The sequence below is a fragment of the Hippocampus bargibanti genome, linkage group LG03 (assembly GCF_051943395.1).
Source record: "Hippocampus bargibanti isolate YZ-2025 linkage group LG03, ASM5194339v1, whole genome shotgun sequence".
Taxonomy (NCBI): Eukaryota; Metazoa; Chordata; class Actinopteri; order Syngnathiformes; family Syngnathidae; genus Hippocampus; species Hippocampus bargibanti.
Genome location: NC_142736.1, coordinates 10700045 through 10715761, shown reverse-complemented (window position 1 = coordinate 10715761; position 15717 = coordinate 10700045). Strand labels below are relative to the sequence as shown.

Genomic DNA, 15717 nt, shown 5'->3' with positions numbered 1-15717 from the left:
GGGGTCTGGACCCTATCCCAGACGTCCTCGGCAAATGCAGGGGTCACCCTGAACAGAATCCCAGCCAATTTGCAGGGAATGTGTAGCTGGAATTGAAACTGACCTGTGCACTGTGAAGTCGGCGTGCTAACCACTGTACCACTGGCCCGCCATGCTGCCCACAACAAGAAGATATTTCATTTCCTACAGGTAAGAGGTTTTTGGATTTTAGCAATAGAGAACAGACATGTTTAGCAAGCAGGGTTACATTTGTTGGGGATCTAGTTAGTTTTTATTTCCTTATTACTATTTATTCAAAACCCACCTATTTAATATCAGATTCTTATTTTACAGACAGTGTATTGTTGGCGTCTACTTCCGGAACACCGACAATACACTGTCTGTAAAATAAGAATCTGTTTTAAATTAGATATCAAGTAGACAGGATGAACTTCAAACAACTATAACTTGTCTGTGACTGTAAAGTGTTCTTTACAGTCATACAGAAAATAAAATGTATTATTATATTATTATTCACTTTGTACACCAGGCTTGTTAGGTTTTATTCTTTTAATGCTTTTAGTTTTATTTTAATTTAGCGAGTATTTGTCTGGTGCAAGATACAGTAAATTCTCGTTATATCGATATTCTCGGGAGTTAGACAAAATGTCGATATAACCGTACTGTCGATATATCTGTCCTGCGCCGAACTGCATTAACAAAAGCCGCCAAAAGAGGGCATTCAAGCGCCATATAAGAAACGGAGCTGGCCATGAGCTCGCCATTTTGTGCCTTTTTTTTGGGGGGGTGAGAGATGTTCCCCCAATGTTGCCTCAAAATGGCACATATAATATTTTAATCGATTGCAAACATGTATGCTTTCCTCTTCAGAACTACAGTGTATTTGAATCATATTCATAACTGGATGTGTAACAAGAAAGCATATTATCCGAATCTGAAGCCATTGTTTGGATTCGCAAGCAACGCAAGACGTCTTGGCGTGAAGTCATTTTTATTGGTGTTTTGCATTTGAATAAAAAGTGACATCGGTTGTCCTTTAATACACAGTATGGAATGTATGGTAATTTTCAAAATCATCACGCTTCAGCAGACAAAACAAGAAACATTGTTGCAAAAAACGCTTGCATTCATATACAGTACAGTGGGCATGTACATAACACAACAGGAAAACTGCAACGCTTACATCTTACTGTACGTATTATGTATGCAATATAAAAAAATAAATCTTCTGATTCCCATTTTTACCTTTTAACACAAACACTTCAATCTCGTCTGCTACACACGAGCTAGCGTCTGAAAATGAAAATGGCTCTGCTTTACTGTATTTAAAAAAAAGTAAACTACAAACTTCAAACGACTGTTTGATCTTCCTTCTTCTGTCAAGACTCACAGAAATACTCAAATACCTTCCCCTCAAAATGAATCCTGAGATCACATGTAAATATAACTACATTTAAAAAAAAAGACATTTTCACTAGTTTTATAAACGGTTCCTTGCGGTTCCAATTTTCAAAATAATAGTCATTTTTTAACTATATTTTGTATTTTTTTTTTATTCTATTGTTTTTCGTTCATCATTGAGCTCTGGGAAAATTGTAAAACAGCTCAAAGGATGTAGTTGAAAAAAAAAACAAAGCAATTTACTGTCCAATGTGGCATATTCATCTACAAGTTAGGATTGTGTGACAATGCTCTAAAAATAACATGATGAACCATATTCGTGTATCTGATCAGAAGTACTGTTTTTAAAATGAACACAATCAGGCATCATTTAAATATTTTATTCAAGAAACAACAGCAGTATTTCAAAGTCAATTCAATAATCAGAAATGCAAAAAAAACTAACTTATTTTAATTTTGTTTGTAAAACTGTTGCATGTAAAGCATCAAACCAAAAACAATTAGAATTCACGACATATTTTAAATGTTTATGCATTCACATCCCATTTGCTAAACTACTCTTGGGTTCCGTACAAAATACATGTACAATAAATCAGACTGCAAATGGAAAACCATACAAGATGATAAACTTTAAACATTATTTTGGTGTGTAAAATTGAATTCACAACTAAACATGTAACAAATCCAGTAAAACTTTGAAAACGTTAATTAAAAAAATAAAATAAAATCCAACGAGCTCTGCTACTTTGCCTTGCCGTGTACATAAACAATAGCAATGACCAATTTCAATTTTTCCTGGGTCCACCCATCCAGCAGGAGGCACTTGAAGCTGTGCTTCACTCGCCTTGGGACTGTGCGCACACTTGCAGATGGTATTTCCTCAACATTTCAAGCTGGGCTGTACGCACCAGGATGTGTGGTCTGACCGATGCCAGTTTCTGACATGCTTCTTCAGGGGTCCAACAGTGTAGCTGTGGGCAAACAAGTGCAACATCAGAAATCAATGTGCTACTTAACACTCATATGAACAAACAATTCGGTTTCAAGAAAAGATGACACATTTCACATTCTACAACAAACGTATTTTTTTGCCGCGGGCCACATTGTAGTTAAAGGACAACCGACGTCTCCGGACAAGTTGTGTCCATAATTTGTAAAATGGCTTCAACTGACTTCTACTGAGTGTATTTTACAAAGATTCCATCGCATATAGCTATATTTTACATTTTAAGACTCGTGCTGAATATTCAGGAAGTCTTGTTTTTGAGTTGGTGACGAGTCCGTACGTGACGTCACTAAAGGACCTCCCTTGACCGTAAGACACATTGTAGCAGTCCTTCATCACGTCAATGCCTTTTGTTGTACTGTTTATCTGAAAACCTTGATGTTACATCCAAAAGCCGCCAGCAGAGGGATTCCAAGCTCCATGAAAGGAATCTATCAGCCTGTGGAAACGGGCTGATTCATTCCTCACGGGAGCTGGTCGCCATTTTTGGGTGCCTCAAAATGCCACGGAATAAATTATTTAATCGATTGCGAACATGTATGCTTTCCTCTTCAGAACTATTTGAATCATATTCATAACTGGATGTGTAACAAGAAAGCATATTCTCCCAATCTGAAGCCATTGTTTTGATTGCCAAGCAATGCAAGATGTCTTGGCGTAATGTCACGAAATGGGGGCGGGACTTTCTGAAAATGCCCAATTCGCAGCTCAATTTTTTGCAGATTTTGGACACTTTAAGTCATTTTTATTGGTGTTTTGCATTTGAATAAAAATATCATACTGCGTGTTTTGGGTATTTTAGATGCTATAAAACGTTTTTCTGATGTCAGTTATTTTTTTGCCGCGGGCCACATTGTAGTTACGGTTTCCTCTCGGGGGGCCGTTATGAAGTCCAAAATAATGACTGTTATTGTGGTTTACATACAACAATTAAGAATGTTGGTTTGGACTTTAGCAAGCATCATGAAATTTCACAAGTTTGATTCACTTTCGTGGGCCGAGTAAAATGATGTCTCGGGCCAGATTAGGCGCCCGGGCCTTGACTTTGACACCTGTGCATTAGAATGTTTCATCTCCTCTACATATTACATCTAGAGTGCACAACAAATTAAGGAATAACTACTTTTTAAATTTGAAGTAAAAAATAATGACCGTTATTGTGGTTAACATGGGACAATTTGGAATTTGGGTTGAGACTTTAGCAAGCATCATTGAATTTCACAAGTTTGATTTGCTTTTGCGGGCCGAGATTTGGCCCCCCGCCATTGACTTTGAAATCCGTGTTCTAAAATAAAAAAGACAGTACAGCAGTCACTCAAAGGCGCTCAAAGTTAGAGAAATCTCCTGCGATTTTCAGGAACCAAAACATACTTTTTTGTCATTAGAATTTAGAATGGTCACTGTTTGAGTACCATCCTTACATGGTTGGCCGGCGGGGGGCTTAACGACAGTAGTTGTTGACGGGAGGCAGTCTGGTCCCTGAAAATTTAGGTGCCAACACTTTTTTCATTTTCCATGTGTTTTTAATGACTAGACAAGCAATGATTTTCTAGGTTTTCCAGGACCCTGGGGAACCCTGCCTTTTGAATAGCTGAACAAAATTCTCCTCTTTTATCTTCTCTTTTCATCTAGAACTGCTTCAACTTCAAAGAAGGTGTAGAAAGTGCTGAGAATTGAATCTTTGTGTTGTCATATTTGTTATTTTTTTTTGTTCTTTAGACTTCAACGTGGCGTTGCGAGAATGGCTGCCTTTACAGCAGCTCCTGTATTTTGTTTTTTTTAACTCATTTTCCTTCCCTCTTCCTTTCATCACTTTGCTGCTCTGAAATGTAAATTTCTGTAATGTGAGACTAATAACCGCAAGAACTGGAGAATCCTTCAAGTTTCTATCCAGGAAACCCAATCTTTTGAATGTCTTGCGTGTAAAATTTCTGGACCCTCACCCACCATCATAGCCACTGTATACCGTGCACCAAAACCACATTGTGACTTTCTAAAAGAATTCTCTGAGGTCCTCACACACCTCTCCACCCTGTCACCGAATGTAATTATTCTCGGAGACTTCAACATCCACATGGACAATTCCACTCTTCCCCTCACTAAAGACTTCACCTCCTCACTCGACAGCCTTGGTCTGCACCAATTCTCGGATTTTCCACCCACATAAAAGGCCACACCCTGGACCTCATCTGCATGTCTGGCCTTACCCCTGAGAATTGCACAGCTGATGAAATCCCTATAACAGACCATTTCCTGGTTTCATTCAATGTTTCCATCACTCTCTCTCTCCCCAAACCACCCCGTGTCATCACATATCGCAACATCAAGGACATCAACGTTGCCACCCTTGCTGAGATGATTGCCACCCTGACTCTGGACCACAACTCTTCTCCTGATGAACTTGTCTCCCGGTACAACGCGGACCTCACGAACACCCTCAACGCCCTTGCTCCTGTAAAGTCCCGGTCTGTTCAATTTACCCGACCTGCACCCTGGTTCACCCCCCATCTCCGCTCCATCAAGACAAAGACTCGCCAACTTGAAAGACTTTACAGAAAGTCCGGGCTCACTATCCACAAGGACATGTATGCAACTCACCTTACCCTTTATAAGGACTCTATCTCACGCGCAAAATCGCTTTATTACTCTGGACTCATTGATTCAAATTCTGGTAACTCACGGGCCCTCTTTTCCCTCTATCACAAAATCACACAATCTCCTATTTCTCTCCCCTCACACTTTTATTCCTCTGAGACATGCAACACTCTGCTGATGTTTTTTAGCGAAAAGATCAACAAAATCCATCAGCACCTCGGGTCCTCTGTCCGCCCCCCTTCTCCCAGCCTTTCTACTCCTTCCAAACTTTTTTCCGCTTTTGCACTCCCCCATCCCTCTATAATCTCAGACATTATCACTAAATCCAAGAACTCCTCCTGTCAACTCGACCCCCTCCCCACTATCCTTATCAAGTCCTGCCTACCCTCTCTTCTCCCATTTATTTCTACTATTATTCACTCCTCATTATCAACTGGAATTGTTCCTATCCCACTCAAAACCGCAGCTGTCACTCCAATCTTGAAAAAACCTGGCTCAGACCCAAACGATTTCAATAACCTACGTCCAATTTCCCACCTTCCATTCATCGCCAAAATTCTTGAAAAGACAGTTGTTTCCCAGCTTCACTCACACCTCACTCACAATAACCTCTACGAACAATTCCAGTCTGGTTTCCGCCCCCGCCACAGTACTGAATCGGCTCTCATAAAAATCACGAATGATCTTTTTATGGCAGCCGATGCCGGTTCACTCTCCATCCTCATTCTTCTCGACCTGACCTCAGCTTTTGACACCATTTCCCACCCTATCCTTCTCGACAGACTTTCCACCCTAGGCATCACCCACATCCCACTCCGCTGGTTTCACTCCTATCTCTCTGATCGCGCACAATTCATCCAAATCAACTCGTTCACCTCACGGTCCTCTCCGGTGTCCTCTGGTGTGCCTCAAGGGAGCTGGTCGCCATTTTTGGGTGCCTCAAAATGCCACGAAATAAATTATTTAATCGATTGCGAACATGTATGCTTTCCTCTTCAGAACTATTTGAATCATATTCATAACTGGATGTGTAACAAGAAAGCATATTATCCGAATCTGAAGCCATTGTTTTTATTCTCCAGCAATGCAAGACGTCTTGGCGTGGCGTCACGAACTGGGGGCGAGACTTTCTGAAAATGCCCAATTCGCAGCTCAATTTTTAGCAGATTTTGGACACTTTAAGTCATTTTTATTGGTGTTTTGCATTTGAATAAAAATATCATACTGCGTGTTTTGGGTATTTTAGATGCTATCAAACGTTTTTCTGATGTCAGTTATTTTTTTGCCGTGGGCCACATTGTAGTTACGGTTTCCTCTCGGGGGGCCGTTATGAAGTCCAAAATAATGACTGTTATTGTGGTTTACATACAACAATTAAGAATGTTGGTTTGGACTTTAGCAAGCATCATGAAATTTCACAAGTTTGATTCACTTTCGTGGGCCGAGTAAAATGATGTCTCGGGCCAGATTAGGCGCCCGGGCCTTGACTTTGACACCTGTGCATTAGAATGTTTCATCTCCTCTACATATTACATCTAGAGTGCACAACAAATTAAGGAATAACTACTTTTTAAATTTGAAGTAAAAAATAATGACCGTTATTGTGGTTAACATGGGACAATTTGGAATTTGGGTTGAGACTTTAGCAAGCATCATTGAATTTCACAAGTTTGATTTGCTTTTGCGGGCCGAGATTTGGCCCCCCGCCATTGACTTTGAAATCCGTGTTCTAAAATAAAAAAGACAGTACAGCAGTCACTCAAAGGCGCTCAAAGTTAGAGAAATCTCCTGCGATTTTCAGGAACCAAAACATACTTTTTTGTCATTAGAATTTAGAATGGTCACTGTTTGAGTACCATCCTTACATGGTTGGCCGGCGGGGGGCTTAACGACAATAGTTGTTGACGGGAGGCTAGTCTGGTCCCTGAAAATTTAGGTGCCAAAACTTTTTTCATTTTCCATGTGTTTTTAATGACTAGACAAGCAATGATTTTCTAGGTTTTCCAGGACCCTGGGGAACCCTGCCTTTTGAATAGCTGAACAAAATTCTCCTCTTTTATCTTCTCTTTTCATCTAGAACTGCTTCAACTTCAAAGAAGGTGTAGAAAGTGCTGAGAATTGAATCTTTGTGTTGTCATATTTGTTACTGTTTTTTTTTTTTTGTTCTTTAGACTTCAACGTGGCGTTGCGAGAATGGCTGCCTTTACAGCAGCTCCTGTATTTTGTTTTTTTTTAACTCATTTTCCTTCCCTCTTCCTTTCATCACTTTGCTGCTCTGAAATGTAAATTTCTGTAATGTGAGACTAATAATTGGCTATTCACTTCCGGGACGAGCGGACGCTGGCGCGCTTTGGCTGCCGCTGCTTTCCCGCGTAATGTTTCTTTACCTGTTTTTTACCTTCTTTTAGCCTTTTAAACCTCTTTTTAGCTTTTTTATGGTTCACGAACCTCTGGAATTACCAGACAGTCACCAAACGAACGTTGGCTATCGATCCATCTCATGATTCCGGTCGCTTATCCGGATCACTGACGAAGCCGCGTTATCATCTCCACCCACCTGTTCCCGCTGTCGAGGGCTACCTGGCCGCTGCCTCCCTCTGGGTGTTGCTGGTGAATATCATGGCGCTTCTCCATCGACCTGTTGGGCGGCTACAGTACTCGGCGGCGGAGCTGCTGAAGTTCCGCTCCCGATGGACGAGCGTGCCACCGGCGATTCTCCGGTTTCCGGAAATCGCTCGTCGCCCTTCACGGAGGTATATCCACCGCGGATCACGTCGAGGCTTTCACCTCGATGGCTCCAAGGATATCACCTCTCTGTGGTCATCCGTCCGCCAGCCGCGCAGAGGGAGTAGCCGCACGATCGACCGCCGTATGTTAGCCGGCCTGGCTAGGTCGGCTAATGCGCCTCGTCGTGGGGACGCCACCAGCGTCAACTTCGGCCTCCTCAACGTCCGCTCGCTTACGGGAAAGGGGTGTCTTATCCAAGACATTCTAATTGACCGTAAGCTTGACTTTTTTTGTATAACTGAGACTTGGCAAACGGCGGGAGACTTCTCCGAGCTCAATGGCGCAACTCCACCAGGCTTTGTTTACATTGCTAAGCCCCGCCTCTCAGGCCGCGGAGGTGGACTTGCGATACTTTACCGCAAGAACTGGAGAATCCTTCAAGTTTCTATCCAGGAAACCCAATCTTTTGAATGTCTTGCGTGTAAAATTTCTGGACCCTCACCCACCATCATAGCCACTGTATACCGTGCACCAAAACCACATTGTGACTTTCTAAAAGAATTCTCTGAGGTCCTCACACACCTCTCCACCCTGTCACCGAATGTAATTATTCTCGGAGACTTCAACATCCACATGGACAATTCCACTCTTCCCCTCACTAAAGACTTCACCTCCTCACTCGACAGCCTTGGTCTGCACCAATTCTCGGATTTTCCCACCCACATAAAAGGCCACACCCTGGACCTCATCTGCATGTCTGGCCTTACCCCTGAGAATTGCACAGCTGATGAAATCCCTATAACAGACCATTTCCTGGTTTCATTCAATGTTTCCATCACTCTCTCTCTCCCCAAACCACCCCGTGTCATCACATATCGCAACATCAAGGACATCAACGTTGCCACCCTTGCTGAGATGATTGCCACCCTGACTCTGGACCACAACTCTTCTCCTGATGAACTTGTCTCCCGGTACAACGCGGACCTCACGAACACCCTCAACGCCCTTGCTCCTGTAAAGTCCCGGTCTGTTCAATTTACCCGACCTGCACCCTGGTTCACCCCCCATCTCCGCTCCATCAAGACAAAGACTCGCCAACTTGAAAGACTTTACAGAAAGTCCGGGCTCACTATCCACAAGGACATGTATGCAACTCACCTTACCCTTTATAAGGACTCTATCTCACGCGCAAAATCGCTTTATTACTCTGGACTCATTGATTCAAATTCTGGTAACTCACGGGCCCTCTTTTCCCTCTATCACAAAATCACACAATCTCCTATTTCTCTCCCCTCACACTTTTATTCCTCTGAGACATGCAACACTCTGCTGATGTTTTTTAGCGAAAAGATCAACAAAATCCATCAGCACCTCGGGTCCTCTGTCCGCCCCCCTTCTCCCAGCCTTTCTACTCCTTCCAAACTTTTTTCCGCTTTTGCACTCCCCCATCCCTCTATAATCTCAGACATTATCACTAAATCCAAGAACTCCTCCTGTCAACTCGACCCCCTCCCCACTATCCTTATCAAGTCCTGCCTACCCTCTCTTCTCCCATTTATTTCTACTATTATTCACTCCTCATTATCAACTGGAATTGTTCCTATCCCACTCAAAACCGCAGCTGTCACTCCAATCTTGAAAAAACCTGGCTCAGACCCAAACGATTTCAATAACCTACGTCCAATTTCCCACCTTCCATTCATCGCCAAAATTCTTGAAAAGACAGTTGTTTCCCAGCTTCACTCACACCTCACTCACAATAACCTCTACGAACAATTCCAGTCTGGTTTCCGCCCCCGCCACAGTACTGAATCGGCTCTCATAAAAATCACGAATGATCTTTTTATGGCAGCCGATGCCGGTTCACTCTCCATCCTCATTCTTCTCGACCTGACCTCAGCTTTTGACACCATTTCCCACCCTATCCTTCTCGACAGACTTTCCACCCTAGGCATCACCCACATCCCACTCCGCTGGTTTCACTCCTATCTCTCTGATCGCGCACAATTCATCCAAATCAACTCGTTCACCTCACGGTCCTCTCCGGTGTCCTCTGGTGTGCCTCAAGGGTCTGTCCTGGGGCCAATTCTCTTTATTATCTACCTACTTCCTCTTGGCAATATTTTCCGTAAGTTTGGCATTCACTTTCACTGCTTCGCGGATGACACCCAACTCTACCTCTCCAGCAAACCCGACGCTTCTCTTCCACCTTCATCCCTCTCTTGTTGCCTCTCAGAAATTAAATCCTGGCTTTCCCATAACTTTCTCAAGCTCAACAGTGAAAAAACTGAACTTCTTCTTGTCGGTACCAAATCCACCCTCCACAAAACTAACAGTTTCTCCCTCACCATTGACAGTTCTACCGTGTCCCCCTCCCCTCAGGTCAAGAGTCTGGGTGTCATCCTCGATAGCTCACTTTCCTTTCACTCCCATATTAATAACATTACTCGGTCTGCTTATTTCCACCTCCGTAATATTAACCGTCTCCGTCCCTCGCTCACCCCTCACTCCGCTGCTATCCTTATCCACAGTCTTGTCACCTCCCGCATCGATTATTGCAACGCACTTCTCTTCGGTGTCAATCAGAAATTTCTCCATAAACTCCAACTCGTCCAAAATTCTTCAGCCCGGATCATCACCAAAACCCCCTCCTTTCACCACATCACCCCTGTACTCCAGCAACTCCACTGGCTACCGGTTAAACATCGTATCGAATTCAAAATACTTCTGTTTACTTTCAAAGCCATCCATAACCTTGCTCCTCCCTATCTTTCTGACCTGCTTCAAATCTCTGTTCCCTCTCGGTCCCTCAGATCCTCATCCTCCCTTCACCTCTATGTGCCCTCTGCCCGTCTCACCACGATGGGATGCAGAGCTTTCAGCCGCTCTGCTCCCAAACTCTGGAATTCACTCCCACCCAACATCCGTAATATTGACTCCCTCCCTATTTTCAAGGCTCATCTCAAAACCCATTTGTTTAAAATTGCTTTCAATGTATAATTCTCTCTGCTATTTTATTATTTATCATTTTACTTATGGTTTTATTGTTATGTGCTGTGTTCTATTGTTTTTATTGTAAAGTGTCCTTGGGTGTTCTGAAAGGCGCTTGAAATAAAATGTATTATTATTATTATTATTATAAAGGCTAATGTAATCTAATTTAATTTTTGCCGAGAATCAAAACAATGGCTTCAGATTCGGATAATATGCTTTCTTGTTACTCATCCAGTTATGAATATGATTCAAATAGTTCTGAAGAGAAAAGCATACATGTTTGCAATCGATTAAATAATTTATTCTGTGTCATTTTGAGGCATCTGGACTACAATGTAGCATCACAGAAAAGAGGCAGAAAATGGCGACCTCTTGTAGACATGACAGTGTATTGCGTTTCCACAGGCTGATAAATTCCTTCTATGGAGCTTGGACGTCTCTTCTGGGGCAGCACGAGGTTTTCAGACCAAACAAGCTGATGGAAGGACTGCTACAATGTGTCCTTTTTTCGGTCAAGGGCGTTCCTTCAATGACGTCACGTACAGACTCGTCACCAACTCAAAAACAAGACTTCCGGAATATTCAGCACGAGTCTTAAAATACGTATAATACAGCTATATGCAGTGGAATCTTTTTAAAATACGCTCAGTAGAAGTCATTTGAAGCCATTTTACAAATTCGGCTTGTCCTTTAAAGGTGTGTTTTACCCTGAAAAAATCTGATTTTGTGAGAAAAAAAAAAAACGGAAAAAAATGCAAGATGACAGCAAACGCATAGCTTTCATGTTTTCTCAGATTCAAAAGAAATTTTGAACTGACCCGTATGAGGTATGCAGCAGCCAACGTGGCACTGCGGGAACGTCCAGCCTTGCAGTGGACATAAACGCTGTTTCCCATCTCTCTGTGACGCAGAGCAAACTCAACACCTCGGCGCAGATTCTCCAAAGTGGGAACGCCGGTGAGGTCCACAGTGCTGAGTCTCAGTTGCTCAACCCCAGCACCTTGCCACTCCTACCAAACAAGTGTGCGCACGCACGCACACACACACATACGCGCAAACACACACACACACATACGCGCAAACACGCACACACAGACACACACACACACACACACACACACACACACACACACACACACACACACACACACACACACACACACACACACACACACACACACACACACACACACACACTATACTTTTGTCACAGATTTTAGAAAGTGAAGCTAATATGTTCTACAGATTCTGTCAGCATCTTAAAATTTTTCAGCCAGTGTCTGAAACTCATGACAAAAATTACTGGACACCAGGGCAGACGACTCTGAAAAGTTGCATAATAAAGTTGCCTGCCCCATTTTTCACAACCTGAAACACAATAAGACGACAAATCGCAAAAAACAAAACAAAACAAAACAAAACAAAACATTGTATTAAGGATTTTATTTATTAAGGATGTACCTACCACAAATGCTCCCTTGCGTCGTATACTACAAGCAACGTGAACTCTTTCCACGATGCTTTTAATAATGATACATTGATTTCTAAGCGCCTTTCAAAACTCTCAAGGACACTTTACAGTCACGGGATAATGTACGTTTACATTTTGTAGCGTCATAAATTTTGTTAGCTACTTTTGAATCTTTCTTTTGGGGCTGAGGTTCTGTGCATCTACTTTGGAAAATGATATGCAAATGCACGACCTGATAACACTCGGAAAAGTCCGGATGCACGAAGCAGGCTTCTAATTGGCTGCCGCGTATGCAAATTGACGAATGAACCGAAATTCCAAAATTTCCAAACCGAACGAAAATTTCAAAATTGGAATAATTTATTTAGATTTGGAAATCTTCGTTCAAACGTTTGCATTATTAAATAAAGCAAACGTTTGATTTAAAAAAAAATCTTTCTTTCTTTTTTTTCTTGAAGTTGTCGGCCACCCGGGCGTAGACGTCCTGGAAGTTGTACGCCCGACATACAAGTTGCACACGCCGGGCGTCCGGGCAGACATTATTTCAGACACTGATTTCACCCGATATGCGAAATGAAGCTACACTATTAGTTCCCCTTTGGGGTCACAAACACTGGCTCGCTGATAATAAAAAATATTCTTGATTGTTTAATCATTGATTGATTTTCACTGGTCATTTCCTGTTCAGGCCTTCAGTTGGCTACAGGAGCAAATTTGATCGGGTGCTACTGGCCATTGCTGTAGCAACAGCTAAACACCCCCGTTTGTATCAGCCGGTCATTAGCTCAAAGCTATTTTTTGACAAATAGATCAGTTTCATGTGACCATCAAACTATGATAGTGCCGTATGTGGTATCATAACCTAAAACTGTTGTGTTTACATTTTAAGGTGCATTCATTACACACACTTAAAGGTTCCTTTTTATCTGTTTTAAATTTGTATGTTTGAAATGAATGAAAAAATACACGGGAATAAAATGTTGAATTACTCTATAATCATCTTTGTTGTCAGAACCATTATTTTAAAACTTTCAATTTAAAGCAATCAAGTATATATTTTTATCCAAAAGGCTGGGAACCAATGAGCTACACCCCAAAATATACTTAACTCCTCTCATGTTGATAATTATCTGTTGGTACAATTCCCGATTCCAACACAGCAATTTGTATTCAAGCAGGCCAGCCCCTGTGTCAACCGCTCAATGTGAAAGACAAACACTGTTCTTTTGAAGGTCCGGTTCTTCAACTAACAAATAAAAGCCTTCCATGAACTCACCTCAGCAGAGTTACAAAAGTATTTGGTCTCGTAGTTCTCATTCATTGTGATAACTCCTCGGACTTTTTCAGTTTCTACCAACTGAAAGAAAAGAAAGATCAATTAGTAAAATGCAGTTTAAAATAAATAAATGCATATAAAACTACCATAGACGTAAACACCAATCTTTATTAGAAAACACTGTGTACTACTGTATACAGTAACAAGCTTTAAATGCAGGTAAATACAATATAAACAGTACGGACTTTCAATAATCTCAATTGAAGACAATGTTAGAGTGTAATCTAAATGCATTTTGTTTATTTATATTAAGTCAAGAGGCATTCTTCAAGAATCATCTTGCTGAAAGTGGGATATTTGACAAGCGAAGATCTAAAAAAGCCAAACGGTAAAATTATGTACTAAACTCAATGTGGTGCAGTAGATTACTGTAAATTCAAGCCTTTAAAATATTTAATATATATATATATATATATATATATATATATATATATATATATATACATTGAAAAAAATCTTATTAATTCAGTTATCAAGTGAGCTCCAAAATAATCCTCATTCTATCTAATTCGTGGGGAAAAAATGGAGAATTGATTAATTTAGAGTCAAAGACAAGGCGAACCTGTTTGGTCATGGATCTGAACGGCAGCGCTCCGAGTACGACAGTTTCGTCCACACGGTCAAACCATCGTCGCGACGACACCTTCTCCATGACGACATTATAGGCTAGTGTGGGGTAGAAGAGCAGCCTTGCTAAAACTCCAGACATAATTAAATTGCTCAGTGCGTTTTTCTTCAACAGTTTCCGCAGGTCACGAGTTGTGTGCTTATAGCGGTGGAGTCTTGCGGAGACTCACTTTGCGAATGCACGTTGTTTAGTGCCCTGCTTCCACTTTGTTGTTCCGGTTATAGTGAGACTTCCGGGTGTGCTCTCCAAAACAAATTATTTCGCTTTTTTTTGGGCAGATTACGTATATTATTATTTAATAATTTAGCATTTTTGACTATCTGTTAGAGTTTGAAACTGGCATGTAATAAAAATGATTGTACCACAAATGTCTGCTAGCTAAATGTTATAATACAATAAAAGCGAGACGTGCTAATCAAAATTGGTAATTATGTTAGAATAAATTCTGATCCTTGAAACATACAGGGTGTTAAACACTTACATTTTTCTGTGTTAGCTATTCAAGAAGACATTGGGGAAAACAGCACGTCTGTTTTTATGTGAAGCTCTCTCCAGAATCATGCTAACCAATTGTGTTGTTTGTGGCTTGCAACCATAGGACAGTCAAATATATGCCCTTTATAGTGAGTATCTAGCCCAGGGCTGTAATGACTTTATTCATTTTAGAATCAATATATTATTACCTTTACAATGACACATATTATTAAGGAAATGCACTTTATGAACAAGGGCGGCCTGGTAGTTGAGGGGTTAGCACACTGGATTCACAGTGCAGAAATTAGCGGTTCGCATCCCGCTCTGGACTCCCTGTGTGGAGATTGCATGGTCTCCTGTGTGGGGTTACTCTGGATCCTCCGGTTTCCTCCCACATTCCTAAAACATGCATGATAGGCAGATTGAACACTCCAAATTGTCCCGAGGTGTGAGTGAAAGTGACTGTTGTTTGTCTTTGTGGGCCCTGTCTGGCAACCAATTCAGTGGTGTTCCCCGCCTCGTGCCCGAAAACAGCTGGGATAGGCTCCAGCACCCCCTGCGACCCTAATGAGGAATTAAGCGGTACGGAAGATGGGGTTTATTAACACATTGTAAACATCATTTTATTTTCTTAAATCTTCAATATGTAAAAATCACATCCGCCTTATGTTGCGCATCCGGCTCCCGCAAAGGTGGGGGCGGGAGTCGGATGCGTCGGCTGTGCGAGCCAGTCCCCATTTGTCCGAAGTTTAAACCATCTTTATGCATGATTCCTCATTCTTGCACGATTCTTACATTTCAGACCTAATACACGTCCACCCATGCATTTTCTTTGTTTGTGCAGCTAGCATCTCATTGTCTGCCAGGAATGCATTGTGGGAGATGTGGAAAAGTGTGAACACCTGTTACCTATTCATCATTGGGCTACATTTTCATTCAGATCAGATAGGAAAGTGAGATGTCCACAGGGCGGTGTTCCATCTTTTTGAAAAAGGAAGTCATTAAATTGTCCTAGCAATCATGCGAAAAGACACCTTTTGCTGACATCCCATTACCCACGATTAGTTTCCATCTGGCAATTCAAG

At 41.7% G+C, this 15717-nt stretch overlaps 1 protein-coding gene across 1 annotated transcript; it reads right to left on the bottom strand.

Annotated features, from left to right (window-relative positions):
- Positions 1-1766: 1766 nt before the first annotated feature.
- ptpmt1 (protein tyrosine phosphatase mitochondrial 1) lies at positions 1767-14361 on the bottom strand. The gene is made up of 4 exons (XM_088991914.1): positions 14093-14361; positions 13471-13551; positions 11542-11733; positions 1767-2372 (listed from the first exon to the last, which is right to left on the bottom strand). The coding sequence occupies exons 1-4, from the start codon at positions 14237-14239 to the stop codon at positions 2238-2240; spliced, it is 555 nt and encodes a 184-aa protein (XP_088848040.1). The 5' UTR covers positions 14240-14361; the 3' UTR covers positions 1767-2237.
- Positions 14362-15717: the final 1356 nt, after the last annotated feature.

Bases quoted from the DNA above. Each gene is read 5' to 3' on its own strand.
- ptpmt1 (XM_088991914.1), bottom strand. From the start codon at position 14,239: ATGTCTGGAGTTTTAGCAAGGCTGCTCTTCTACCCCACACTAGCCTAT. The intron at 11,734-13,470 runs GTGAGTTCATGG...CTTGTTTGGTAG, and splicing joins ACTTTTGTAACTCTGCTGAG to GAGTGGCAAGGTGCTGGGGT. The intron at 2,373-11,541 runs GTCAGTTCAAAA...GTTTGCCCACAG, and splicing joins CTGCTGCATACCTCATACGG to CTACACTGTTGGACCCCTGA.